At 39.2% G+C, this 27,234-nt stretch overlaps 1 protein-coding gene across 1 annotated transcript in view; it reads left to right on the plus strand.

The window, feature by feature from the left end:
* The window catches only part of SLC8A3 (solute carrier family 8 member A3), a 246,023-nt gene that overhangs the window by 53,139 nt on the left and 165,650 nt on the right, over nucleotides 1–27,234 (plus strand). Inside the window, exon 2 of the mRNA XM_044664913.1 lies at nucleotides 4,747–6,592. Within this exon, the coding sequence (XP_044520848.1) occupies nucleotides 4,809–6,592 (1,784 nt within the window). The 5' untranslated portion in view covers nucleotides 4,747–4,808. The remainder of the gene's footprint in view (nucleotides 1–4,746; nucleotides 6,593–27,234) is intronic.

A 27,234-nucleotide genomic window follows, 5' to 3' on the forward strand; every position in this document is an offset into this window, starting at 1 on the left:
GGGCTATAAAAGAATGCCTGCCCTTTGATCCAGCCATACCATTGCTGGGTTTGTACCCCAAAGAGATCATAGATAAACAGACTTGTATGAAAATATTTATACCTGCGCTTTTTGTGGTGGCAACAGATTTGAAAAGGAGGGTATGTCCTTCAATTGGGGAATGGCTGAACAAACTGTGGTATATGCAGGTGATGGAATACTATTGTGCTAAAAGGAATAATAAACTGGAGGAGTTCCAGGCGAACTGGAGAGACTTCCAGGAACAGATGCAGAGCGAAAGGAGCAGAGCCAGAAGAACATTGTACACAGAGACTGATATACTGTGGTGAAATTGAATGTAATGGACCTCTCTACCAGCAGCAATACAATGACCCAGGACAATTCTGAGGGATTTATGGTAAAGAACGCTACCCACATTCAGAGGAAGGACTACAGGAGAGGAAACATATAGGAAAAACAACTGCTTGAACGCATGGGTCGGGGTGGACATGATTGAGGGTGTGGACTCGAAACTACCACACCAATGCAACTACCAACAATTTGGAAATTGGTCTTGATCAAGGACACATGACAAAAGTAGTGGAAATGTGCATCGGCCATGGGTGGGGGTAGTGTGGGGGGCGAAGGGGAAAGGAGGAGCATGAATCATGTAACCATGTTAAAAATGAATATTAATAAATGTTTCAAAAAAAATAGAAAAGGACCTATTTGTATAAAATACCTATTTCAGCTCTTTTTGTGGTGGCAAAGATTTGGAAATCAAGGGGTTGTCCACCAATTGGGGAATGGCTGAATAAGTTGTATATGGCTGTGATGGAATACTATTGTGCAATAAGAAATGAGGAACGGAATGATTTTGGGAAAATCTGGAAAGACTTACATGAACTGATGCAAAGTGAAGTGAGCAGAACCAAAAGGATACAGAACACATTGACAATAATATTTTTTGATGAACAACCATGAATTGACCTAGTTATTCTCAACAACGCAGTGGTCCAAGACAAGAATGACTAAACTTTCCCTCCCTTCTTTGAAAAAGTGAGAGACTATAGATGTGGAACATTAGGTACATTGTTGGATTTAATTGATTTGTTGGTTTGTTTGGCTTGGCTGAATTTTTCTTTCCTTCTTAGCTATAAGGAATGGTTCTGTGGGTAAAGGAAGGGGTAGATTGAGAAATGAAGGTGATTAAAAAATCTAAAGATAATACCAATAACAAGATGGCCATGCCTCAATGAAAAATGATATCAGTAATGTTAGCTGAGCCTTTTTTGCTTTTGGATTTAATGGTGTCCAGCCTGGGAATTCTCAAAGATGGGTTGCCAGAGCTCAGAAGTTATCTGATGCAATCTTTGCCTAGTTAAGATGGTCATATGCATCTAAAAAGTGTTTTCTTCCTACCATCCAGGTTGAAAATACTCTAGTTTTTATGAGAGAGGGGAAAGAGGCTCCATACAATGAGGGTTTCCCAAGATGAAGTGAGGAGGCACCAGCCAAAGTCACCTTACCTATTAGCTGGGATCCTGACATCAGAATGAGGACATGGAATGTTATCAAGTGCCTTTTTCTTGGATATAGATTTACTATCAACTTAATAAATGTTCAAAGGACTGGGTTAGTTTCTGAAGATTCAAAGCAATAAACAAACAGTTTTTGCCTTCAAGAAGCTTACTTTTGACTATAGAGGTGGGGATTGGGGATGCAATATGAACACAAATGATTATAATACAAGGAAAACTAGGGAATGGGAGAAATAAATGTATTGAAATGTTGCTGATATAAGGCAGCTAGGTGATGTAGTTTAAATTCTAGACCTGCCTCAAGGAAGATTTGAGCTCAAATCTGGCGTCAGATACTTATTAGCTGTATGTCCATTGGTCCTTTAACCTCTAACTTACTTTCCTCATCTATAAAATGGGATAATTAATAGAACTTCCCAGTGGTTGTTATGAAGATCAGATGAAATGGTATTTATTATGTATTTTGCAAACCTTAAAGCACCATGTAAATTATAGTTATTATTATTATTTTGGCCAAATAAAAAAAACAAATGAAGAATATCATGTTAGAAACTGTGATGATGGCTAACCTGTTAAGACAGTTTAATTCCATGGCAATTTTCATCTCCTATAGTTATCGATATAATGTTACATGATATATTTACCATGTGATTGACAATAATAGTCAATAGCTCATATTTATATTGTACTTTGCAGTTTGCATAGTGCCTTCTTCTCCCAAACTCTGTGAAATAGGCTTGTAGGAATTATCCCCATTTTATAGATGAGGAAACTGAGTTCAAGAGACAAGGTCAGGGGCAACTGGGTGACTCAGTGGAGAGAGAGATAGATCTGGAGACAGGAGGTATTGGGTTCCTATCTGTTTTCAGACACCTCCAATCTGTATGATCCTGAACAAATTGCTTAACCCCTATTGCTTAGCCTTTGCTGTTCTGTCTTAGAATTAAGACAGAAGGTAAGAATTTCCTAATTTGCAAAATGTGCCCTTAATGGTCTCTGTGGTTCCTTTTAGCTCTAAATCAATCATCCTATGATGTTATGACTCACAGGACTTCTTCACAAGTTTTATGAGCTGCAGAAACAGGGCTCAGATATTACTCAAAGGTAGAAGAATTTCATTTTTATCAGTGGTAGTCCAGGAAACAAGGACTTTGACTACAACAGTGAAATCAGTGGATAACACTTTGGTATTTGTAGAGGATTATAGACTTGGCCTCCAACTTAAAGAGATGATTGGGGAAGATAATAAGGGAAGGCATTGGCAACCTGATTTGGCTTAATTATTATTATTTTTTTTGGTGAGATGAAAGGGACAAAGGTTCAGGGACAGGAATAAAGTTGGGGTAGAGGTAAAGTTTAGCCAAATTAGAACTAATTTGGGTCCATTACAAGGAGAAATACTTTGGATTTCATACCCTGAGAATTATTACTACTAATATTAGTATCATGTTGTTAAAATAATAAGCTGACATTTAAGATGAACATTTTAAGGTTTAAAAAGAAATTTCCTCACAAGAACCTTATGAGAAAGGAATCAGGAATATTATTTTACGTAGTAGGAAACTTAATTAATAGAAAGGTTAAGTTATTTGAGGTAATGGAACTGCCTCATAGGTAAGCAATTTGAGCTACTCATATTCCAAAGACATGGTTTCATCTTGGCTTTACTGTAGACTTCTTGGATGATCATGGGCAGGTTATTTAACATTTCTGAGTCTCACTGTACTCTTCCACAGACTGGGGGAGTGGTTTGGAGGTTCTTAATCTCTTTTTGTGTCATGGACCCCTTTGGCCATCTAGTAAAGCCTATGGACCCATTCAAAGATTAATGCTTTTTAAATGTATAAAATGAAATTCATAGAATTACAAAAGAAACCAATTCTTTAGACAGTTATCGGAATGTTTGATTTGCATTAACATATGGAATAGTCTCTCCCCATATTCTTGAATTCCAGGTTAAGAACCCTCTGATTGCTGGATAATTATTAATGTACCTTTTATCTCTAAATTCTATGTTTTTTTGACTTATTAATTATTTAAGGGGTTAAGTTTTATTTTGATTTTAACTTTTTGGTAAAGATATTTTACTTTACCAATTACAAGTAATAATTTTCCACATAAGTTTTTTGAAGTTATGTAAATCAAATTGTCTTCTCCTCTCCCCTCTCCTCACTTCCTGGAGCTAGTAAGCAATTGATCTGGGTTGTTATGTACATTATCATACAAAACGTTTCCATATTTTTCATTTTTGTAAGAGAATACTCATATAAAACCCAAACTCCCAAATAAAAACCCAAGTAAACTAAGGTGAAAAATCGCATGTTTTGCTCTGCATTCCAACTCCAACAGTTCTTTCTCTGGAGGTGGATAGCATTCTTTGTCTTAAATCCCTCAGAATTGTCCTGGATCATTGCATTGCTGAGAGTTGCTAAATCTTTCACAGTTAATCACTCCATAATATTGTTACTATGTACAGTGTCCTCCTGGCTCCATATATTTAACTCTGTATCAGTTCATGTAGGTCTTTCCAGCTCTTTCTGAAATCATCCTGTTCATTATTTCTTACAGGAAAATAGTATTCTGTCACCCCAATATACCATAATTTGTTCAGCCATTCCCCAATTGATGGACAGCCCCTCAATTTCCAATTCTTTGCCACCACAAAAAGAGCTGCTATAAATATTTTTATGTAAATATGTCATTTCCCCCTCTTTTTATCTCTTTGGGGTATAGACCTAGTAATGATATTCATGGATCAAAGGTATGTATTGTTTTATAGTCATTTGGGCACAGTTCCAATGGCTCCAGAATGGTTGGATCAGTTCACAATTCCATCAACAATCAAACTGGTAAGTTTTAGAGCTGAGGTTCAAGCCCAGATATCTCTTGACTCTGAAGCCATTATTCTTTCCACTGTGGCACGTTGCCTCTTATTGGCAGTTGGGAGAGGGAGAAAGTGCTAGGGGCATTCCTTATGTTCCAGGATTTCCATTTCTTTTTGTTATTCTTCAATTAAACCTCAACCAGATGGTCTTGAGAGTTGAGCCGCTATTTTGCCATGGATTGACTAGTGGCACATCTATTTTTCCAAGTGAGAGACTATTCCATATGTTAATGCAATCTGGCTCTTGAGGGTGAAGCATCAAAGCATCTCAACGGGAACTTACCTCTTGCTGTATCCTCCATCTAATGCCCTTTTATGCCATTTTTTTCTATTCCATTTCAGGTTCCTTGCCTATCAGGAGGACCTTTGCAGCTTCGGTGGAAACCAGCAACTAAATCTTGTGTATGGCGTGGTCAAAGTTGCGGCCCCTCACCTCTGCCTTCCTCCACTTTGGGTTGGTTACTTTTGCACTCTTCCTCAATGGTCTGCGGGCAGAGGCTAGCACGGCCGGGGATGTGGAGAGTACAGGGCAGAACAATGAGTCCTGCTCAGGGTCCTCAGACTGCAAGGAAGGTGTCATTTTGCCCATCTGGTACCCAGAGAATCCTTCCTTGGGGGACAAGATTGCCAGGGTCATCGTTTATTTTGTGGCCCTGATCTACATGTTCCTTGGGGTGTCCATCATTGCTGACCGCTTCATGGCATCAATTGAAGTCATCACTTCTCAGGAAAGGGAGGTGACCATCAAGAAGCCTAATGGAGAGACCAGTACAACTACTATTCGGGTCTGGAATGAAACTGTCTCCAATCTGACCTTGATGGCCTTGGGTTCCTCTGCCCCAGAGATTCTCTTGTCTCTGATTGAGGTGTGTGGTCATGGGTTCATTGCTGGAGACCTGGGGCCTTCTACCATTGTGGGCAGTGCGGCCTTCAATATGTTCATCATCATAGGCATCTGTGTCTATGTGATCCCTGATGGGGAGACCCGTAAGATCAAACACCTTCGGGTCTTTTTTATCACCGCTGCATGGAGCATCTTTGCCTACATCTGGCTCTACATGATTCTGGCAGTATTTTCGCCAGGCGTGGTTCAGGTGTGGGAGGGCCTGCTCACTCTCTTCTTCTTTCCTATATGTGTCCTCCTAGCCTGGATGGCAGACAGACGGTTGCTCTTCTACAAGTACACGCACAAAAAATACCGTACAGACAAGCACCGAGGTATCATCATAGAAACGGAGGGCGACCACCCCAAGGGCATTGAGATGGATGGGAAGATGATGAATTCTCACTTCCTAGATGGGAACCTGGTGACGATGGAAGGGAAAGAAGTGGATGAGTCTCGCCGAGAAATGATCCGGATCCTCAAGGACCTGAAACAGAAGCACCCAGAAAAGGATCTGGATCAGCTGGTGGAGATGGCTAACTACTATGCCCTTTCCCACCAACAGAAGAGCCGAGCCTTCTACCGGATTCAAGCCACCCGCATGATGACTGGAGCAGGCAATATCTTGAAGAAACATGCAGCAGAACAAGCCAAGAAGTCTTCCAGCATGGGTGAGGTGCACACTGATGAGCCTGAGGATTTTGTGTCTAAAGTCTTCTTTGACCCATGCTCTTACCAGTGCTTGGAGAACTGTGGAGCTGTCCTCTTGACTGTGGTGCGGAAAGGGGGTGACACCTCTAAGACTATGTATGTGGACTATAAGACGGAAGATGGTTCAGCCAATGCTGGGGCTGATTATGAGTTCACAGAAGGCACAGTGGTCCTGAAGCCAGGTGAAACCCAAAAGGAATTTTCTGTTGGTATTATCGATGACGACATCTTCGAGGAGGATGAACATTTCTTTGTAAGGCTCAGCAATGTTCGCATCGTGGAGGAGCAGCCTGAGGAAGGGCTACCCCCTGGCACAATCAACAACCTGCCCTTGCCAAGGGCTGTGCTGTCCTCTCCATCTGTGGCTACAGTCACCATTCTGGATGATGATCATGCGGGCATCTTTACATTTGAGTGTGATGTCATTCATGTCAGTGAGAGCATTGGCATTATGGAGGTCAAGGTCCTCCGGACATCAGGTGCCAGGGGCACAGTCATCATCCCCTATAGGACAGTGGAAGGGACAGCCAAGGGTGGTGGTGAGGACTTTGAAGACACCTATGGGGAGCTGGAATTCAAGAATGATGAAACTGTGTAAGTACCCTCTTTCTACTCTCTTCTCCCCACAACCTCTCCATTTTCCTCCTTCATTCTGGATTACTCTTTATAAATGTTTCTCATGATTGTGTTAACCTCTTACTTTGGCTCCATCACAGGTGTACAAGGTCATCAGGCACTTCTGAGCTGTTTTCTACTTCTAAACTCTCCTGATTCCCTACCTTAACTTTTTTTTTTCCTGGGCAGGGAATCCTATGGCAGGATCTATTGAAATCCATAGTAGTCAGAGGGCTAAAAGTGATTATAATAGAAAACTCTGCCAATTTGCTATAGAGCAAGATATTTTTCTTGTCCTCATGCCTTTGGGTTTCTGAGACCTTTGAGACTAGACCTACTCTGACCATTTCAGGCCAGTGATAGGAACATCTGGACAAGCTTCCTGTCAATGGTGACTAGCTCTTAATGGTACCATTTTGGATCTCAGTTATGCTCTTATTCCCTCCAAACATGACTATTCAGATCTAGTTATCTCAAAACCTAGAAGCTGATGTGGTCTTTTTTACATGCAGGTAAGCTATCTGCATGTGTCCAAATGGCTGAAAGGGTTCATTTTTGCTCTTCTATAGGAAGTACCTGAGAGAAGGTGGGCTCCATCACAACATTGAGTGCCAGATAAACATTAAAGGAAAAGCCTCTAGGAAATTATAGGATGTTTCATCTGAAACATCTCCTAGTTTCAGTATTCCATGTATTTTCTGGACAAGTCAGTGTATATATCTATGCAACTTCAAACTTCTCAAATGATATTTTCTTTCTTTCTTAAAACAAAAAACAAAACAAACCTTTACTTTGACTTAGAATCAATACTACATATTGGTTCCAAGACAGAAGAATGGTAAGGGTAGGCAATTGTGGTCAAGTGACTTGCCCAGGGTTACACAGTTAGGAAGTGTCTGAGGTTAGGTGTGAACCCAGGACTTTCTATATCCAAGTTTGGCTCTCTATCTATTGAGCCACCCAGCTGCTCCTATATCTTTCCATAACAAAATATGCTCCATTATCAGCCCCAACTCATTACAAATCTTTTGACCATTTAACTAAGGACACTTCCATTTAAGTGAGTAGATTATTTAGCTGACAACAAAGGTGTATATGTGAACCCAGGTTTTTAGATCTCTTACTTTTATAAGGAATCCTTATCTATCATAAAAGAATTTTAGAAATGGAAAGGACCTTAGAGCTCATCTAATTGAATCCTCTCATTTTTAGAGATGAGAACAATCAATGAAGTAGAGAAAAGTCAGCTGAACCGTCCAAGATAATTCAGTCATTCAACAAAGATTTGTCCAAGTAAAATTCAAGTCCATTGAGTTTAAGGACTATTTGATTTTGTACCTTTGTACCTTCAAAGATATACTTTGCATCATATCTTGTAAATAGTAACTGTTAAATCAATGCTTGTTGAATGAAGGAATAAATGAAAGCTAATTAGTGGCTGAGCCAAGACTGGAACCCAGTTCTCTTGATTCTTACTCTAGTACTCTTAGGTATCCAAGCATGCCTAACTAAACACATTGGACTCCAAGTAGGTTACAGGGTCCATGATCTTGCCATGAACTAGTTTTTAATTAGTTGTTATAAGGTTATGTATGTATATTTCTCTGTCAACTTAGCTGTGTCTGACTCCAGGGCCAAGATTTAAGTCCTCATTTCCTTGCCCAATAGCCGACCTACCACTGTAGCACCATTCAATGGAGACATCAAAAGAAAATGGAAGACAATTGAAATTTTTCTTAATTCAAGGACAGTCTACCTTTAACCTTACTCCTGTTTCTGATCCTTCAGTCTCTTTAGGGACTTTTCTTTCATACGAAATCTAGATTGGGCATCTAGGTAGTATAGTGGATAGGGCACTAGGCCTGGAGTTGGGAAGACCTGGGTTCAAATCTGCCCTCAGATACTTCTTGGCTCTGTGACCTTGGGCAAGTCACTTAACTCCTTTGCTTAGTCCTTGCCTCTCTTCTTAGAAATGATATTAAAACAAATGGTAAAAGTTTAAAAAAGAAAACAAAAACCTAATAGCATTGTAGAATTTGAACTTTCTTCCCCTGCTCTTCTTAGGATAGTTAATATAGTTCAAGTTTAGTCACTGTTAAACCAATATCTTTGGGGAACACAAAGTCATTTGTTCAGTCTTATTTTCTATTATACCAAAAATGGTTCATTGTATGACCCACCCCCAAAAGGTTTTAAAACAATATGTATTGTTGGGGGTGGTTTATCTTGTGTCGTAGTGACTCAGATTTAACACTAGCATTATTTCCTAAACACAGCCCTGACCTTTAGGTAGCATGGGTGGGTGACATTTGTGAGCTGACAGAAGGCAAGTTACTGTGATTTCCTGTGATTTATTTGGTCCTTCAATAAAGCTCCACTGCATCATGTTGGAAAGAACAGAACAGCAATTCTTGGATGAAAGATATGCTAGCAAGGAGAAATCAAACTATATTTTCTGTTTCTATTGTTTCTCCAAGAATAGAATTGCATCAGATGTTATGTTCAGCCTCAGATTTCATATAGAACTTGGTCAGGCTAGAAAATCCTGACTGCAAGGAAAGGGAGAAAATAGTTTTTTCTGTGGGTAGTTAGATGACGATATGGAAAGAGCATTGGATCTAGAGTTCAAATCTGGCCTCAGACTTATTATCTGTATGATTCTGGGCAAGTCACTTAACTTCCATCAGCTTCTATTTCCTCTACTATAAAATGGGGATAATAATGGCAACTATCTCCCAGGTGAGAATTAAATGAGATAATATTTGTAATATGCTTAGTACAGTTCCTGGCACATACAGAGTTGACACTTAATAAATGCTTGTTTCTTTCCTTCCTTTCTCTGCCCTAGGAGGTCTTGAGAAAGAATGGACAAGAAGAGCCTTCAGACCTAGTGGATCTCCTAGGGAGAACAAGTCAGCAGTAGATCTGATTTGGCCTTCTCTATCTGTGAAGAATATTTCCATTCTAAAGATATTTCCATCAGTATGGATTGTAATCTGGAATGTTGCAGTTTTTAAGGTTATTAATTGGGTCAAACCATAGTGGGATCTGCCATCTTCTATAAACTCAACAAGAAACTAGGTGGAAAAACATCCTGGCTACTGGAGGTCAACTGTTATCCCCTACCACTCTTTCCTTCATGACTATGGGCAAGCAAGACTTAGAATAAGACAGATGGGAAGAGGAAAAAACTATAATGACTAAGGTGAGGTTGTTTTTACCCTTGCCAGAGACCCATTATTCTTAAATACCAAAATTTCTTTTGCTGTGTCTCAGTTAGACATTTTCTGTTCTGGGTCATATTCCCTTTCCAGTGTAATAGCTTGTAGGTAGACAGCAGACATATGTCCTAACAGCTCTGAGGCTCTTTCTCACCAATTATTTGCCTCCACCACCTTAAGTCTGGCTACAGCAGATCAATAGACAGTGGGAGGAAGAGCATTTTGCTTGGATTTGCCACCCCCCATAAGTATATACTTTAAAATTTTAGCAATATTAGAAGATAGCTTCTTGGTGCTAGATTATCTAAGTTTTTATTTCATTCTGGCTTGCTCAATCACAAATAAGTGTCTTTCTCAGTCTGGTGGGGGTAGAGCACATGAAAAGCAAATTTAATTTAAAAAACTATATCCTGTAGAGTGCCTCAAATCCCAGTAAAATGTGGTAATTCAGGAGAATTACAGAACTTTAAGTAACATTAAGGCATTATTTATTCCTTCCCCTGTCTTCAGGCAAGATGACAAATAAAATATTCTTGAGATCTTGTTTTTTTGATGATGTCCAGAGCCTTCTTGAATAGCTAGCATCCAACAAATATAATACTTCTGACAACACTAAAGGGACAGCAAACACTAAATGTGTCTAAGGAACACTGAATCCAGTGGTTGTCTGTATACACCTAGACCATCAGTGGCCAGGACATTTTTTCCTATCAGCTTTGGGGAAATTCCAGCTAAAATAGAGATGGAGACTCCAAGGAAGATATCAGGGTGAATCTTTAAGGACACAAAGAGAAGGACATACTTGAATGAAGTTGCCATCAGGGAAGAGCTCTCAGCAAACCCAAGCTATAAAACTCAAGAATCTATGAGGGTGTTTCCTCTCCTGCTACTCATGCTAATTGGGGGCTTTGGATAATGCCAAAAATATGAAAAAAGAGATCCTGCCATGGGACCTGCTCTTTCTCCCCCTTTTTTCTTTCTTTCTTTCTTTCTTTTTTAATCTCTAATGCTCTTTTGTATGGTTCCTAAGGTCAAAGTTTCCTCAATCACCTGTAAGAATAGAGAGGAACAAATGAGGGATGGTCAGGCAGAGGGATCTGGCAAGGATTTTTGCTTTCTTGTATTTGCTTTCTACAGTTTGAGTTGGTGTGAGTTCTCAGGAAAAAGACTTCCCCTCATCCCTCCTCTGGCCTTGACCTTGATAAGTCATGAAGTAAGGGAGTAAAGGTCCTTGGTGTGCTCATTTTTTTAAAAAATTGAAAAAATGAGTTTCTGTGTCCTAAACCAAGCAACTTGTAGGACTCAAGAAGACCCTAGAAAGTTGAGTATTTGGAGAAATAAAAATAGTATAATAGTAATAATTTTTTTAAAAAAGCAGGAGTCCCAAACAACTTATGTAAGGAGTCTAAATGTGTTGGAAGATCTAACAGGGATAAAAGACCTCTCAGAAATTTGTTCAATACTCATTCAGTGACTTCTTTAGAAGAGAATAATGATAAACAGATTTAAAAGTGGTATTAATGGCTATTTTAAGAGGGTTTGTGCTATATTTTCTTAGCCACTTGTCCCCCACAATATCCCCAACCCCTGCCTCCAGGTACCTCAAAGGGACTATATTGGGATACAGTTGAAATAAAATGTGACCAGTAACAGAACAGTTTGCTTTTCTGGAGATGTGCTTAGGTATTCTTTGCTCATCACAATGGACAGATACGTTTAGGTATAATCTTTTTGTTCCCACACATTTGAGGGTTTTATTTTTAAGAGCTCAGGACCAACACTGTGTCTATTCCCATTTTTGTTGGATTCCCAATTCCTCATGTGCTTCTATATCCCTGTTTACACTGCCCTACTGTACACCAGTTGAAAATGAGAGGCAGCATTCTTTGAAGTTTATTTGTATGAATTGCTCTAGAGAGTTTCTGGTTCTTTCTTTAAGGTAGTTTATGTACTGAACAGGTGCCCTAAGTAGAGTTTGAAGTGTTCCAGGGTACTTTAGTTAACAACAGGCAAACTAGAGCATCGGGTTTGTACCTTTGGAAGGTCCAGTGTTCTTCTTGATAGAGTGGTGTTGCAGTATCCCACCAGGCATTTTGTCTGGCTTAAAACACAAGTATGGACCCTACTGGGAAGTGAGAAGGATTTGCAGTGTATCTTGGTGGCTACCATCTGGAGTTTTCAGCATCCCAATGGTCACTTTATACATAGAAATGCATTGTTGAGAACAAAGTCAGATGGAGATGTTGCAGTGTGCTGCTGAGTGGATTCTAGAGCGCTTCTACATGATTTGCATAGAATTGGACAGAGATTTGTTGTGTCCTACTGGTAGGTGTATGAGATTGAGCTTGTACAAGATTCACAGCTTCTTGGGTAGTCCATGCAGTGTCCAGAGATCTGAGGTGTCCTTCTAGGCAAGTGTGAGGTCTACAGGGTTAGCAGTGCCCTGCTGGGCAGTCAATGACATTTACATCACTCCCCTGGACAGCACATATGGTTTTCCACCATCCCTTGGGCAATCCCATACTCTACTCAAGGGGAGGCGACCCTGCTTCCTGCAAATCTCATAGACTACTTGATTCCAGAGACTTCTGGGTCCTGCGGGGCCAAACTGGGCGGCACTTCTGATTTTGCTGTGCCCTGTACTAGACGTGGGGGATGGGCCGAGGGGAAAGAAACTGGCCCTGGTAAAATGCATTGAGCTCAGCACAAACCCGGAGTTGGAATTAAGCTGGCCTCTGCATGGATCAGCAGAAAATATTCCCTGTCGGTGCTGTCCAGCAGCACAGAGCCCAAGGCTGCTTGCTATCCCTCTGGCTTCCCTCTCCCAGCACACTGGTGTTAGAGGAGGGCTGCCTCTGTTCTCAGGTATGCTAACACTTCCCCGGATCATTTAAAAGCCTCCGCCTGGGCTGGGTTCCCCGAGCAACTTCTCAATTCCAAATGCCAGCAGAAAGCTTTCCTGCCAGTCATGCCAATACCATGACAGCATGAGAGTCCTCCCTGTGTCTCCCCTTCTCTCTTTCCTGTGGCCCTCCCCAGCAGGACAGCTGCTCGCCTAGGTTTAGTTAAGGTCACCAGGCACTCCCTCTTCCTCCAAGAGCTGTAATTTGATGACTTTCCAGGAACTCCCAGGAAGCTGGGATAGTCTCTCTCATCCATGGAGTGGCATAGCAGGTGACCTTGTCCCATGGACCTCTCCAGAGGGGGTTTAGGGGATATTGCTGAAGTGGGTGTGGGGAGGGGCAATGACCTGGACACTAAAGAGTCATAAACCAACTATTGCAGTGAAGTGTTGTCAATCTCTCCAATGCAAATCTCTTTGAATTGCATTTTCCTTTGGAATCCATTGTGCATGATCATCTGTTGCCTTCTGTATTTAAACCCCATATTGGCATGGAATTTCTCTGGGTATTCCGAAGTGTAATGGGGAGATTAAACACTAGCTAATGTTTAATCTCCCCATTACAGAAGAAAGCATTGTAGAGTGAGAAAAGCACTCATTTTGGTCAGCCAATAAACATTAAGCACCTACTATGTTCCAGGTACCATGCTAAGGGCTGAGGATGAGAAGAAAAGCAAAACAAAAACAACAACAAAAACCAAACCCTAGCCACTCACCTCGAGAAGCTCAGTCTAAGGGGCACACAGCATGGAAAAAACTATGTATAGACAAACTATTATAATGTTAGGAGACTTGGTTTATGTCTTGGTTTTGCCACTTATGAGCAGTACAACTAACTCTGAGCTCTTCCTCCCTTCCTGAGAGTATAGTGGAAGTTGGAAAATCTTGAACCTCTAAAATTATGTTACCCAAAACTTAAATACAATAATGTAAAGGATGCAGGTAAACAAATAGGGAAGAAAGGAACCTTGGGACGAGGGGAGAATTTTGGGACATAAAGTCCAAAGGATATAAAATTTCCACTTATACATTCCAATATTCCAAGTATTATATTTAAAATGTTTATTAATAATAACAAAATATAGTAGAGAAAAGTGGAAAATTGAGAGTCAGAGGACCTGGATTTGCCACTTAGTAGCTTCTTGACCTTGGGCAAGCTGTCAAATGTCTCTTTCCCCAACTATGAAATGGGGATAAGAATACTAACATTGCTTAGTCCATTGAGTTGATTTGAGGATCAAGTGAAATAATGCATGTAAACTGCTTTGTAAACTGTAAAGCCCTATATAAATGAGTTAGTATCCCTATAAATTAGGGATAATCAAACTTAACATACCTACCTCACAGAGTTACTGTGAAGAGCAAATGAGATAATGGATGTAAAGTATCACATAGATGTTGGCTCTTATCATTATTGTTATTTATTGTGAATCATTTCAAGCCCTATGCAATACTTTCTGGGGTCCATCTGAACTTGAAGGATTAACTGCTATTAGCCGCTCACTATCAAACTACCTTTCATATTATCTCTGTTAGGGAGGTTGTTTCCCAATAATATTTTTAAAAGTTCCTATGCTCATATGGCTGTGGACCAGGATCATTAGCATTCATTCAATACATTTTTATTAAATGCTGCTATGTGGAATGTGTAATATTAGGTGCTTTGGGAGGTACAAGGAGGTATGCCATTGTTTTTGCCTTGAGGAGTAGTTTCCCTCCAAACACTTTTATGTTATGGCCGACTCAAGGTGCTCCTCACTTTCTGATATCATCTTTTCCTTTCTGGACCCCTATGTCTGACTCTTTATGGCCCTCTGGAATATAGTATGCCAATACTGTCTAAAGGATTTTTTTTTGGCAAAGATACTGGAGTGGTTTACCATTTCTTTCTCTAATGGATTAAGGCAAATAGAGGTTGTGACTTGCTTTAATTAATTAATTAATTAAAATTAATTTATTGCAAACATTTATTAAGCTCACATTAGCTAGGTGTCTCAGGGGGTAGAACACTGAGCTTGAGTCAGGAAGATCTGAGTTTAAATCTGACCTTAGACACATACTAACTGTGTGATCCTAGGCAAGTTACTTAACCTCTATTTGCCTTAATCTACTGGAGAAAAATGGTAAACCACTCCAGTATCTCTGCCAAGGAAACCATTTGGACAGTGCTGGCATACTATGTTTCAAGAGACCACAAAGAGTCAGACATCATTGAACAACACTGTATGTTTTGTATAAGAAGAACACAAAGTCAGTATAATGGAACAATATGCTATAGGATGCCCAGTCAGAAGGAAAATATTCTCCCCATGTCCTTTTGCAGATATTCCTTTCAGACTAGAATGGTCTCCTCTGACATTCCTGCCAGCTTCCTACAAGACCCAGCTTAGGCATTGCTTCCTACATGCAGGCTTCTCTGATTTTCCCAGCTGTAAATAATATTAATTATCTCCCCCTCTAGGATAACTAGGTAGTGTAGTGCCTAGAATGTGAGCCCAGGAGTCAGGAGGACCCGAGTTCACATTTGATCTTAAACACCAGCTGTTTAAGTGGGCAAGTCACTTAACCCTGTTTGCCTCAATTTCCTCATCTGTAAAATGAATTGGAGAAGGAAATGGTGATGATGAAGAAAGGAACCATAGATTAAGCTAGGAGAGAAGACATTCACCACTCTTCACAGCAAGAAAAAAATAAGTCTCAAGGTTTAGCAATTCTCCACCGAGGGGCACTGAGGCGTGCAGAGGTGATTTGACATGAACAATTTGGTGATATAGTGTCTTCCTAGGGCATATATCAGATTGATAATCGGAAGTCTCCAGAGATTGTTTAAACCTGAAGATTAATGCCTGCTTCTATTGATTCATGTAGGGACAAATGATACCACCAGAAGGAAACTAGAAAACATCTCTTGGAATGAGTAAATTCTAGACTAGAAACTGATGACCTCAAGAATAGAAGCAGTGTTTTCCATCACTGCTCCTGAATGAAGGAAGGGGATTTAACAGAGAAAGTTATATATGGAAAGTGATTAGCTTGTTAAAGAAGATGGTGACAGAATGGGATTTTGGATTTCTCTGCTTGGTTTCAAGAAACAAAAATAATGGGCTTTTGGACAGGGATAGAGTCCATCTAATGAGGACTGAAAGGAATATATTTTTCTGGAGACTTGCAGATCTGGTGAAAAGAATCTTTATTTTAAAAATAGAATGGAATGGAATGGAAGAGGAAAAGAGAAAAATACATGCATACATCTGCTAAGTCAGATATCTCTAAGAGTTGTAGGCATGATATAGGAAGAAGACTATTAGAAGGCTAATGATTCACAGGAGAAAATGTCCAAGAAGAATATCAGTAATAATATGTTTTTGATGCCTATTCATAAACCATAGAACATGGCTCATAAATAAAATGAACCAGAGATCTTACTTAATACAAGGAGATAAAAATCAGACATAAGTGAAACATGGCAGGAACATGGCAATGGAAAGGCATAAATTACTCAAAGGGAACAGATTAATTAACAGGATAGTAAAGTAACATCATATAGCCAAAACCCAGTAACTCTTCTGAGGAAATCTACAAATTGTGGCACAATAAAAGGCATTTAGATTAGTTTTGATGGAAGGAGGAAAAGAGGTGATGTTATTGTGAGAATATATTATAGAATTGTCTGTCTAGAAGACAGAACTGAATGATGAATTTCAGAAATAAATCACAAAGATAGTAGGAGGGATGGAGAATGTCTATTGAAGGTCTCTCCCAACTGAAAGCACAACTTGTAAATTCTTGGCTTGGTTTGATGATGATTTTGGTCTTTGAGGAAGTTATAGGGAGAACAAAATTTTAACCACATGAATGAGATGATTCTGATGAGGAAAAAAGAGAATTGTCCAAAGAGACCAAAGTGGCCAAGCTGGTGGAATTCAATAGCTAATGATTTAAGAGGTATGTAGAAAAGGTAGAAGTGAGATGAGATAACTGAGATTGAATATAAAAGAGTGCCCCACCCTTTATTATTATTTTTAAAAACCCTTATCTTCTGTCTTAGAATCAATACCCTGTAAGGGTTAAACAATCGGAGTTAAATGACTTGTCCAGGGTCACACAGTCAGGAAGTAGCTGAGGCCAGATTTGACCCAGGATCTCCCATCTCTAGGCCTGGCTCTACATCTACTAAGCAACCTAGCTGCCCCCATGACCCTACCCTTTAAGAATATTGACAAACATGTTAAGGAGAAGAATTATCTGAGATATGCATTAGATAAAAAAAAAAGGACAATGAAAAGGTTGCATTCTTTTTTTGTATCTATAATGGGAGCAAGAGGAAGACTTAGAAGGAAAAAGACCACTGTTTGGGTTGAGAATACTCAATGGATATATAATAATGGATAATGCAGAGAATGTAGACCAATTCAACCTGTATTTTGCTTCTGATTTCTCTACCAAGGAGAATGATCTTCAGACTGGGAGAAAGGAAAAACAAATTTAAACAAAGAATTGAAAACCAAGATAAATGAGGAGATGTTAAGAGAACACTTACCTTGCCCCAATTAATTTAAGTCAACAAAGTTAGATGAAATATTTCCCAGTGGAAAGAAGCAAACATTTATTAAATGGCTATTATGTATCAGGCACTGTGTTAAACATTTTACAAATATTATCTCATTGGATTCTCACAACAACCCTGGAATGTAGGTCCTGTTATTATCCTAATTTTATATTTGAAGAAATAGAAGTAGATGGAGGCTAAGTAGGTTGCTTAATGTTATGAAGCTGGTTAAGTGTCTGAGGCTGGATTTTAACTCAGATCTTCCTGGTTCAAGGTCCAGTAGTCTAGCCACCATTCTACACAGCTAGTTGAAAGAATTGGTCAATAAAATTGCCACATCATTATCAAAAATCTTTTTGAAAAATTATGGTGGGTGGAGAGGTACCATAGGACTGTGGATGACCTAATTCCCAGACTTTCAGAAAAGTCATAGGAACATAGATATACAGTAGGAAGGGATCTTAAAGGCCATTGAATCCAATTCCCTCATTTTATAGGTGAGGAAACTGAAAATGGGTAACAAGGTAGATTCTTCTAACTGTAAGTTATTTATTTATTTTAAAACCTATAACCTTTCATCTTAGAATAAATACCATATGTGTATTGGTTCCAAGGCAAAAGAATGGTAAGGGCTAGGCAATGGGGGTTAAGTGACTTGCCCAGGGTCACATAACTAGGATGTGTCTGAGGCCAGATTTGAATCTAGGACCTCCCATCTGTAGACCTGGTTCTCAATCCACTGAGCCATTTAGCTGACCCCCAAAATATAAGTTGTTGATCTTGACTTTCATTCCTATAAAATTTTCCAAAGGGAAAATTTGTGAACATTTAAAAAGAAATCACTAGGAACCCACTTGGGTTCATAAAAAAATCATGCAAGACCAACCTCATTTACTTTTTTGATTATATAGTTTGATTAGACTGGTCTGGTGTCATTTGGTAAAGTCTCTCACAGCATCCTCATGGACAAGAGGGCACGATATAGATTGGATAATTAGGCAGATTCAGAACTAGTAGAATGATCAACTCAATTCAACAAAAAATTATTAAATAGATCCAAGAAGTGATGATAAATTAATTGACATTTATCTTAGTCCTCTAAGGTCTGATCTGGTTTAGCTCTAAGCCTGTGATCTTTCTAGTTCAGTGGTGTCAAATATGTAGCCCATGGCTACTGACCACAGTCCTTAGAGCAGCTCCAACCAGACTAAAATGTTATTAGAAAATATTTAACAAAATAATTTAGAACTAAATAATATAGAACTAAATCAAAAGGGCAGCTAGGTAGCACAGTGGACAGTGTCAGACCTAGTGTTGAGAGGACTTGAGTTCAAATTTGGCCTCAAATACTTCTTAGCTGTGTGGTCCTGGGCAAGTCACTTAACCCTGATTACCTAACCCTTGTTACTCTCCTGTCTTAGAATCAGTACTAAGATGGAAGGGTTTAAACAAAGAAACAAACAAACCCTAAATCAACATGTCATCTATATATACAGATTTGTTGTCGTTCAGCTGTTTCAGCTGTGTCCAACTCTTTGTAATCTTATTTTCTTTTTTTATTTGAAACATTTTATTTAATTGATTTAGATTAATTAATTAATTGATTGATTTAGAATATTTTTCCATGGTCACATCATTCATGTTCTTTCCCTCTCCTCCTCCCACCCCCTCCCATAGCCAACGAGCAGTTCCACTGGGTTTTACATGTGCCATTGATCAAGACCTATTTCCATATTATTAATATTTGCACTAGGGCGATTGTTTAGAGTCTCCATCATATCCACATCAACCCATGTGACCAAGCACTTGTTTTTCTTCTGTGTTTCTACTCCCACAGTTCTTTCTCTGGATGTGGATAGTGTTCTTTCTCATAAGTCCCTCAGAAATGTCCTGTATCATTGCATTGCTGCTAGTAGAGAAGCCCATTACATTTGATTGTACCACAGTATATCAGTCTCTGTGTATGTTCTCCTGGATCTGCTCCTTTCACTCTGCATCAGTTCCTGGAGGTTGTTCCAGTTCACTATTTCTTTTAGCACAATAGAATTCCATTACCAACAGATACCACAATTTGTTCAACCATTCCTCATGATCCCATTTTCTACAGCCAAGATACTGGAGTGGTTTGCCATTTTTTTCTCCAGCTCATTTTACAGATAAAGACACTGAGGCAAACAGGATTAAGTGACTTGCTCAGGGTCATCCTGGTAATAAATGTCTGAGGCCAGTTTTGAACTCAGGAAGATGAATCTTCCTGACTCCAGACTTAGCACTCTATGGGCTATGCCACCTCCTTGCCCCTAGCACTAGTCATCCCATTTCTTTTTGAGTTTGACAGTGCTGTTCTAGATGAACGTCTATACTGAAGTGTTATAAGGCTCTGTCCCTGATCCTCTTTTGTTCAACTTTTAAAAAAATGACTTAGATGAAGCAAAAGATAACACCTGACATTTGTGTAGTGCTTTAAAGTTTACAAAGGACTTTAGACACAATTTTATTTGAGTCTCACAATAGCTCTGAGCTAGATAGATACTATATGTATCTTAATGTAGTTAAGGGGAAAGAGTATTGGATTTAGTCAAAGAACATGTATTAAAATCCTGGCTCTGTTGCTTTTACTACCTATGTGACTTTGGGCAAGTTACTTAACATTTCTGTACCTCAGCTTCCTCATCTCTGTAATGAGGAAGATGGATTAGATGAGCTCCAAAGTCCGTTTCCAACTCTGATTCTACGATGCTGTTATCCCATTTGACAGAGAAATCAAGGCTTAGAAGAAATTCGGCAATCTATCCTTAGTCATATAGCTAATAAGTGTCAGAGGCAGAATTTGAACCCAAATCCAAAATTATATTCCTCACTTAGTGTTGCTATGCTTATCAAATTTGTAGTTATATGAAACTGGCAGAGACAGCTAGTATATCAGATAGAAGGACAAGAATCCCAAACATCTCAACAGGCTAGAATTAGGGGCTGAATCTAATGTTATAAAAATTTGTAGCATTAAATTTTAAGTTCTACACTTCAGTTAAAAAAATCAGTATACAAGTATAGGATTGGGAAGGCATAGCCAGACAATAGCTGATGTCAAAAAGTCCTGATGGGAAAGTTAATTCAATAAGAGTCTTTGAAAAATCATGGAGACCCAAAGTCATAATTTCCTCTTGTAAGCCAGGGCACCATGTCACTAGTACAGAGAACATTTTGGTACCAGTCTAGTAATGGAAATTCTCAAATAGTTGTTGAGGATATATGTTTCAACTGCAAATTTTAATGGAATAATGGAAGTTTCTTTTTTAGGAAGCAGAAAATATGCATTGACTGGAATGTGAATTATTAAGGAAAATGCTCAGATACAAGCTGTTATAGTAAAGGGAGAAAGGGGAATGAGTTGCCTAGAGCCATTGGTCAGTCACAAGAGGAGTGAATTGCATTGAGGGGAAGATGGGGAACTGATCGTGCCCAACCTTTTAACACAGTTGTCTCAAACTGGAACAGGCAACTTTGGGAGACAGTTTTGCTGTCTCTCCTAAGAGATCTTCAACTGGGGCTAGAAGACTACTTGTCTGGGGTGCTGGAGAAAGTAATTCCTTTTTGAGTACAGTTTGGATGGACTAGGTCCATGCTGGCAAATCTATGGCATGTGTGCCAGAGGGGGCTGCTCATTTCCCCCTTTCTACAACTTCTGAGGATCTTTTTTCATATTACCTGCCCCTCTGCCCAGCAGCCCAGTGGGAGCACTTCCTCCCTCCCCTCTCTGGGGTAAGGGGCAACAAACACACAGCATGAGGGTGCAGTTTGGGCACTCAGTCTCTAAAAGGTTCACTATCAATGGACTAGGTGATCTCTAAGGCCCCTTCCAACTCAGAAATGCTGAGATTCTGAAGCTAGAGATGGACATATGTTGTCCTGATTTTTTAAAAAGGAAAGTAATTTTTTTGTTTTAGTGGAAAGAGCACTAAATTTAGAGCCAATGGACTTGGGCTCAAATACCTGCCTGGCTCCTTACTGCTCTGTGTGGTCTTGGTCATATTAGTCAATCAGAAAACTTTTTTTTAAGTACCTACTATGTGCAGGCACTATGATAAATACTAGAGATACAAATACGAAAAAAAGACAGTCCCTATCCTCAAAAAGCTTACAATCTAATAGGAGAAGGCAACACAGAGAAGGAAGATGGAAAAGGTTAGAGAGGTTGGGGTAGGGAAGAAGGCACCTGATGTGGGGACATGATAGAGAAGTCAGAAAAGTCACAAAGTAGTACAGTCAGGTGGAAAATTAAGAAATGTCCATTCTGATCCCCCTTCTTAAATGGAAGCTTTGGAGCTTGTGATATGCTCTCAATTGGAGGGTCAGAGGATAGTGATTGATGATGTGTGAATACCAAGGCTGATTCATTCTTTTTTTTTAACTTTATCTCCAGTATTGGTTCTAAGGCAGAAGAGTGGCAAGGGCTAGGTAAATAGGGTTAAATTACTTTCCCAGAGTCATACAACTAGGAAGTATCTGAGGTCAGATTTGTACCCAGGTCCTCCTGACTCCAGGGTTGATTTATTCTTGAAGGATGATGATGTTTCCCAATATAATTTTACTGATGTTCCTGAGTCCAAATCCAACTTCATATACATGCTTGCTGTGTGACCCTGGGCAAATCACTTAACCCTGTTGGCCTCAGTTTCCTCATCTGTAACAGGAGCTGGAGAAAGAAATGGCAAACCACTTCAGCATCTTTGCCAACAAAATCCCAAAATGGGGTCACAAAGAGTTGGACAAGACTCAAATGACTCATCAACATCATGCTGGAAAAGGATTCAATTTTTTCTGCTTGGTCCCAGAGGCAGAACTAGGGACAACAGGGAGAAGTTATATACAGTCTGATGTCAATTTAGTAAGAGGAAAAGCTTTAAAAAAACCAGAACTATCAAAATGGTATGAATGGGTTGCCTCATGAATCACTAAGTTGCCCTTCATTGGGAGAGGCAGCATGATATAATGAATGACTAGATTCCTGGGCTTGTCAGGAAGACTTGGGTTCCAAATTCTCCTTAGATATTTACTAGCTATGTGACTGAGCAAGTCACCCTAACAGAACTTCAGTTTCCTCATATGTAAAATGGGGATAACATAACAAATAGCATCTACCTCATGATTTTCTTTTTAACCATTTAACAAGATATTTTTATAAGGTGCTATGCAAACCTTTATGTATTAAATAAATGAAAATTGTTATTATTACCATTAATCATTATCACTGAAGGTTTTTAAGCAGAGACTGGATGACTATTTCTTGGGAGTGTTTTAGAGGGAATTCCTATGTAATTTAGCCTGGATAACCTATAAGTTTCAGTCTAATTCTAAGATGACAAAATTAAACGACTCCTCCCTCTCTCTCACCCCCATCAATCATTAAGCCTTGACATTTCTGCCATTGCAAAATTCCCTCTCATCCATTGCCTCCTCTCCATGCCCACTGTAGATGGACTGGATAGGAATTTTAGTCGAAAATGCACTGGATTTGGAGTCTTAACACCTAGATTTGAGATCTAGTTCTTCTTCTTATTAATTGTGTGACTTAAATCAGCATTTCTTAGTCTTCATTCCTCATCTGTACAGATGAATATAATACTAATTTTATTGCTTCCACTCTGTAAGTGTTAAAAATTAAAGGTTGGACTAAATGTATAAAAATGTGGTTGCTGAAAATATATTGTTCATCAGGATGATTTTTTATGATCATTTATTTTATAAAAGGAGAAAGAGTGAAAGTAAGGAAATGTGAGAGAGAGAGAGAGAGAGAGAGAGAGAGAGAGAGAGAGAGAGAGAGAGAGAGAGAGTAGATAATTACTCTGGCCTGGTCTGAACCAGGCAGGGCTTCAGAGGCCACAGCAAAGAGGGGACCCAGAGGTAAATTAAACAAGGGTTCTAGCCACGAGTTCTCCTCTAAGACAAGGGGCCTCTCCGGAGGCTAGTACCTCCAGAAAAGCCAGGAAAAGGAGTCAGTCTTTTCACTCACCCATGTGGTAGTTCAAAGGGAGAGATTTAAGAATAGTCTCACCAAATTTCAGAGTCTCAGGTCCACAAAGAAGATCCTTCACCAGCCTCCAACTTGAACTCCTACTCCAACTCCAACTATGAACTTCGAAGAACTGCCTCTCATAGGAAGTTGTCACTGCTTTTAAAGATGCTTCTTTGTGTCACTTCCTGTGCGTTCCTTCCGCTTTACGTGGACCAATTGTAGCTTTAGCTTTGCTTAGGACCGCCCAGGGGGCAGTCAGTTGTTTCTGATTCATCACCTGCTTTTGCACACGTGGATCAACAGACCTCCCCATACTTAAGGATAAGTAGGGTGAATATGCTTCTGGTGATTAAATCTAAAATTGGTTGAGGAGAGTTAATTCCATCTTCACATTCACAAAGTTGCTATAATGATGAAATAAAATTATTTGTATGAAATGTTTTATAGCCATAAAATAATGCATAAGTATATTTTAAAGAGCTATTATTATTTTTTACCTTGATCCTTTACTAGCAGATGTGGTCTTGGAGGGGCATGTTGATAAAATAATAACAATAAGAATAATCATAGTTAAATTTGTATAGCATTCAAGATTTTAAAACTCTTTACATGTATTACCTCATTCGATCCTCACAAATAACCCTGTGAGGTAGGTGCCATTATTATCTCTATTTTACAGATGAGGAAACTGAGTCTGAGAGGGGTAAAGTGACTCACTGCCTCTCACCTAAAGTATTATAATGGCTTTCTGGTTGGTCTCACCAACTTTCGAATTTATCCAATTCTCTGTTACAAAGTTAATTTTTCTAAAGCACAACTCTCATCATGCCATTCTTTTTTAAAAATAACTTTCAATGGCTTCCCATAATCTATAGAATAGAATCCATCCTCTTTAGCCTGCCAATAAGGGCTCTCCATAATTTGACCCTAACCTATGTAAGGGATATGTCCCATGACTTCCAAGTCTCCTTCATCTGTACCTTTGAGCTTTAGTTAAATGAAGTGTAAAACCCACATAAAATAAACTGGACCCTTGGTGCTATGGATTTCTTTGACATAAGTTTGCTTAAGTAAAGGCATTTTAAATCTGTATTAGATTGGTTTTCAGAATGCCTTGGAGATATACATATCTTAGATTGGTATGCTCTCTCCCCACTACCCCACTTCAATTTTTCCTATCTATCATTTGAGGTACAGCTTAAATGCCACATCATCCATTAAACTTTTGTTCTTTCCCTGATCTTCAGAAGAAAGCAAGTGCTCCCACCCTCCTCTGAATTCCCAAAGTACTTTTGTTGTTAAGTCATTTAAGTTGTCTCTGACTCTTTGTGACCCCATTTAGGGTCTTCTTGGCAAAGATTCTGGAATGGTTTGACATTTCCTTCTCCAGATCATTTTATAGATGAGGAAATTGTAAGGCAACAGAGTTAAGAGACTTGCCCAGGGTCACATAGCTAGGAAGTGTCTGAAGCTGGATTTGAACTTAGTTCTTCTTGACTCCAGGTCTGGTGCTTTATCCACTGAGCAACCCAGCCATCTCCCAATCGCACTTAGAGGCTCTTTTTACTATGCTTTCAGATTCTATTTCCACCTTATAGTATTGGTGTATGTGTCCACTCTATATTAGACTATAAATCCTCTGAGGGCAGGAATTAGATCTTTCTCTTCTTTGTCCCACAGGCCTTAATACAATGTCTTGTACTGAGATAGGTCTTGCAGTAACCATTTCAATGAATGAAAGAATGAAATAATTGGAGACTTGCCTCTAGTCAGAGACTTCTCCAAGGTACTTGGATTCTATTTCCCATCTTCTATCCCCAATCAGAAAATTAAAGCTATCAGTCAATGTCCCAGAGACTTATGTGCTGTGTGACCCTTAGGAAATCACTTTACTTGTCTCAGTCTCTGATTCCTCATCAGTAAAAATGGGGATTACCATAGCTCCTACCTCACAGGTTATTGGGAGGATCAAATGAGATAATATACGTAAAGTACCTTATAAACTTTAAATGCTACATAAATGTTAACTGTTATTATTCTCATTACTGTTATTATATCAATATGCTCCTTCAAGGCCACATATAGAATTGGCAAGAGCCTTAAAGTCATCTGGTGGTACCTCCTAACTCCATTCTTTCAGAGTGCTAAATCTTTCATGGGGCTATAGAATATTTACCCATTTTCTGGATATTATGGAAAAAAGTTTTTTTTAATATAAAAATACTGATCTAGTCCAACTCTCTCATTTTACAGGTGAAGAAACTGTGGCCAAGATAAGTTAAGTGACTTGTCTAGGGTCACACAGATAGTAAATGGTAGAGCAAGGTTTGGAACTTGGATCCTCCATTCTAAGTCCAATGGGAAAGTTCATGTTTTTTCCCCTTACAGTACAATGTCTTTTAAGAAACTATAAGATTTTCTGAGGGCTGGTGGTGGTGGTAAATATGAGAGGGAGAGGCTGGTAGGTCATGTCTCTAAATAGGTATGAAACAAGCTAGAATTTAATTGAGACAGAGGAATCTGAGCCTTGGAGTCTAAGGAGTAGGACGATACTTTCTGTTGACTTCTGAGAAGCAATGACCCTTGAACTGAGCCTTGAAGGACTAAATGGATTTCAGTAGACAGAGAACCTTTCTTTTAGTCCAGCAGTAGCTAGGCTTGCAAGCTTTCCAGGGATTTTATTAAATTTACATAAGATTCTTCATCCCCAAATCTGAAATCAAGGCTTGACACCCAGAGAGTTGGTAGGGCATTAGATCTGGTAGGAATGTTAGAAATTGTTGTTTTACATATAAAGGGACTGAGATCCACAGAGTGAACATATCTTACCAAAGATCAGACAGTTAGAAGCCATAATTTAAATCCAAATCTTCTGGCCCCCAAACCAAGTCTCTGTCTCCTCTTGCCTCTAAATTGTCGACTCAGAATTGCCGTGATTTATTATAGATGTTGCCTTGGCTTTGTGACCCAGGTTACAGGTCAAGACTGACCCAATATGTCTTGTTAGGATCTTGATGGCCTGTTCTGTGGCCCTAAGGGCAGCCAGCATTTAGGGAGATAAGGCTGGAGAAGGAAAAAAGCAGACATGTGATCTGAAGTTAGCATACCTTCTGAAAGATGTTGTATACCAATTTAGGGATTGTTAGGTTAGATGGGATAAAAGTGTAAAGATTAATAGCAGGGATGTATTGGAAATATTTAACAACCACCTCTGGTCTAGATTATTCCAGATTAAATTTAAAAGCATGGCATAGGAATTTTTTTTGGTATATATATGCATACATACACACATGCATACAGGTACATGTGTACAAACATGTACACACATATATATGTATATGTATATGTACAACCCAGTGGAATTTCTTGTAAACTCCAGGAGTGGGGAAGAATAAGAGGAGAGAGAAAACAGGAATCATATAACCATGGAAAAAAAATTAATCTGTGTTTGGGGGAAGTGAGGTGGCTTAATAGATTGAGAGCCAGGTCTAGAGAAGGGAGGTTCAAATCTGACCTCCAATACTTCCAAGCTTTCTGACTACTCTGAGCAAGTCCCTTAACCTCAACTGCCTAACTCTTCCCATTCTTCTTCCTTGTATTATTATTGTATTATATTATACAGTATTGATTCTGAGATGGAAGGTAAGAGTTTAAATAAAAATAAATTTAATCTGCGTTAGTAATTTTTTTGTGTTACTGTCTTAAGTCTAGAAAATCAATAAAACAATGAATCAAGTCTTGACATGTAGCCTTTGCTGATTTTCAAGGGTTGAATGTTCACACTGGAAATTTAACTATCAGCTCTGAGAGAGAGCCACAAGCTGGCTGCTAGAAATGCAATTACTCCTCCAATTGTCTCTTGCCATGCATCTGAGTTAAATTTGGAAAGGTTGGATGACCTCTTTCAATCCATGTCTAATTGTTTAAAAACAA

The sequence above is a fragment of the Gracilinanus agilis genome, chromosome 2, assembly GCF_016433145.1.
Source record: "Gracilinanus agilis isolate LMUSP501 chromosome 2, AgileGrace, whole genome shotgun sequence".
Lineage (NCBI taxonomy): Eukaryota > Metazoa > Chordata > Mammalia > Didelphimorphia > Didelphidae > Gracilinanus > Gracilinanus agilis.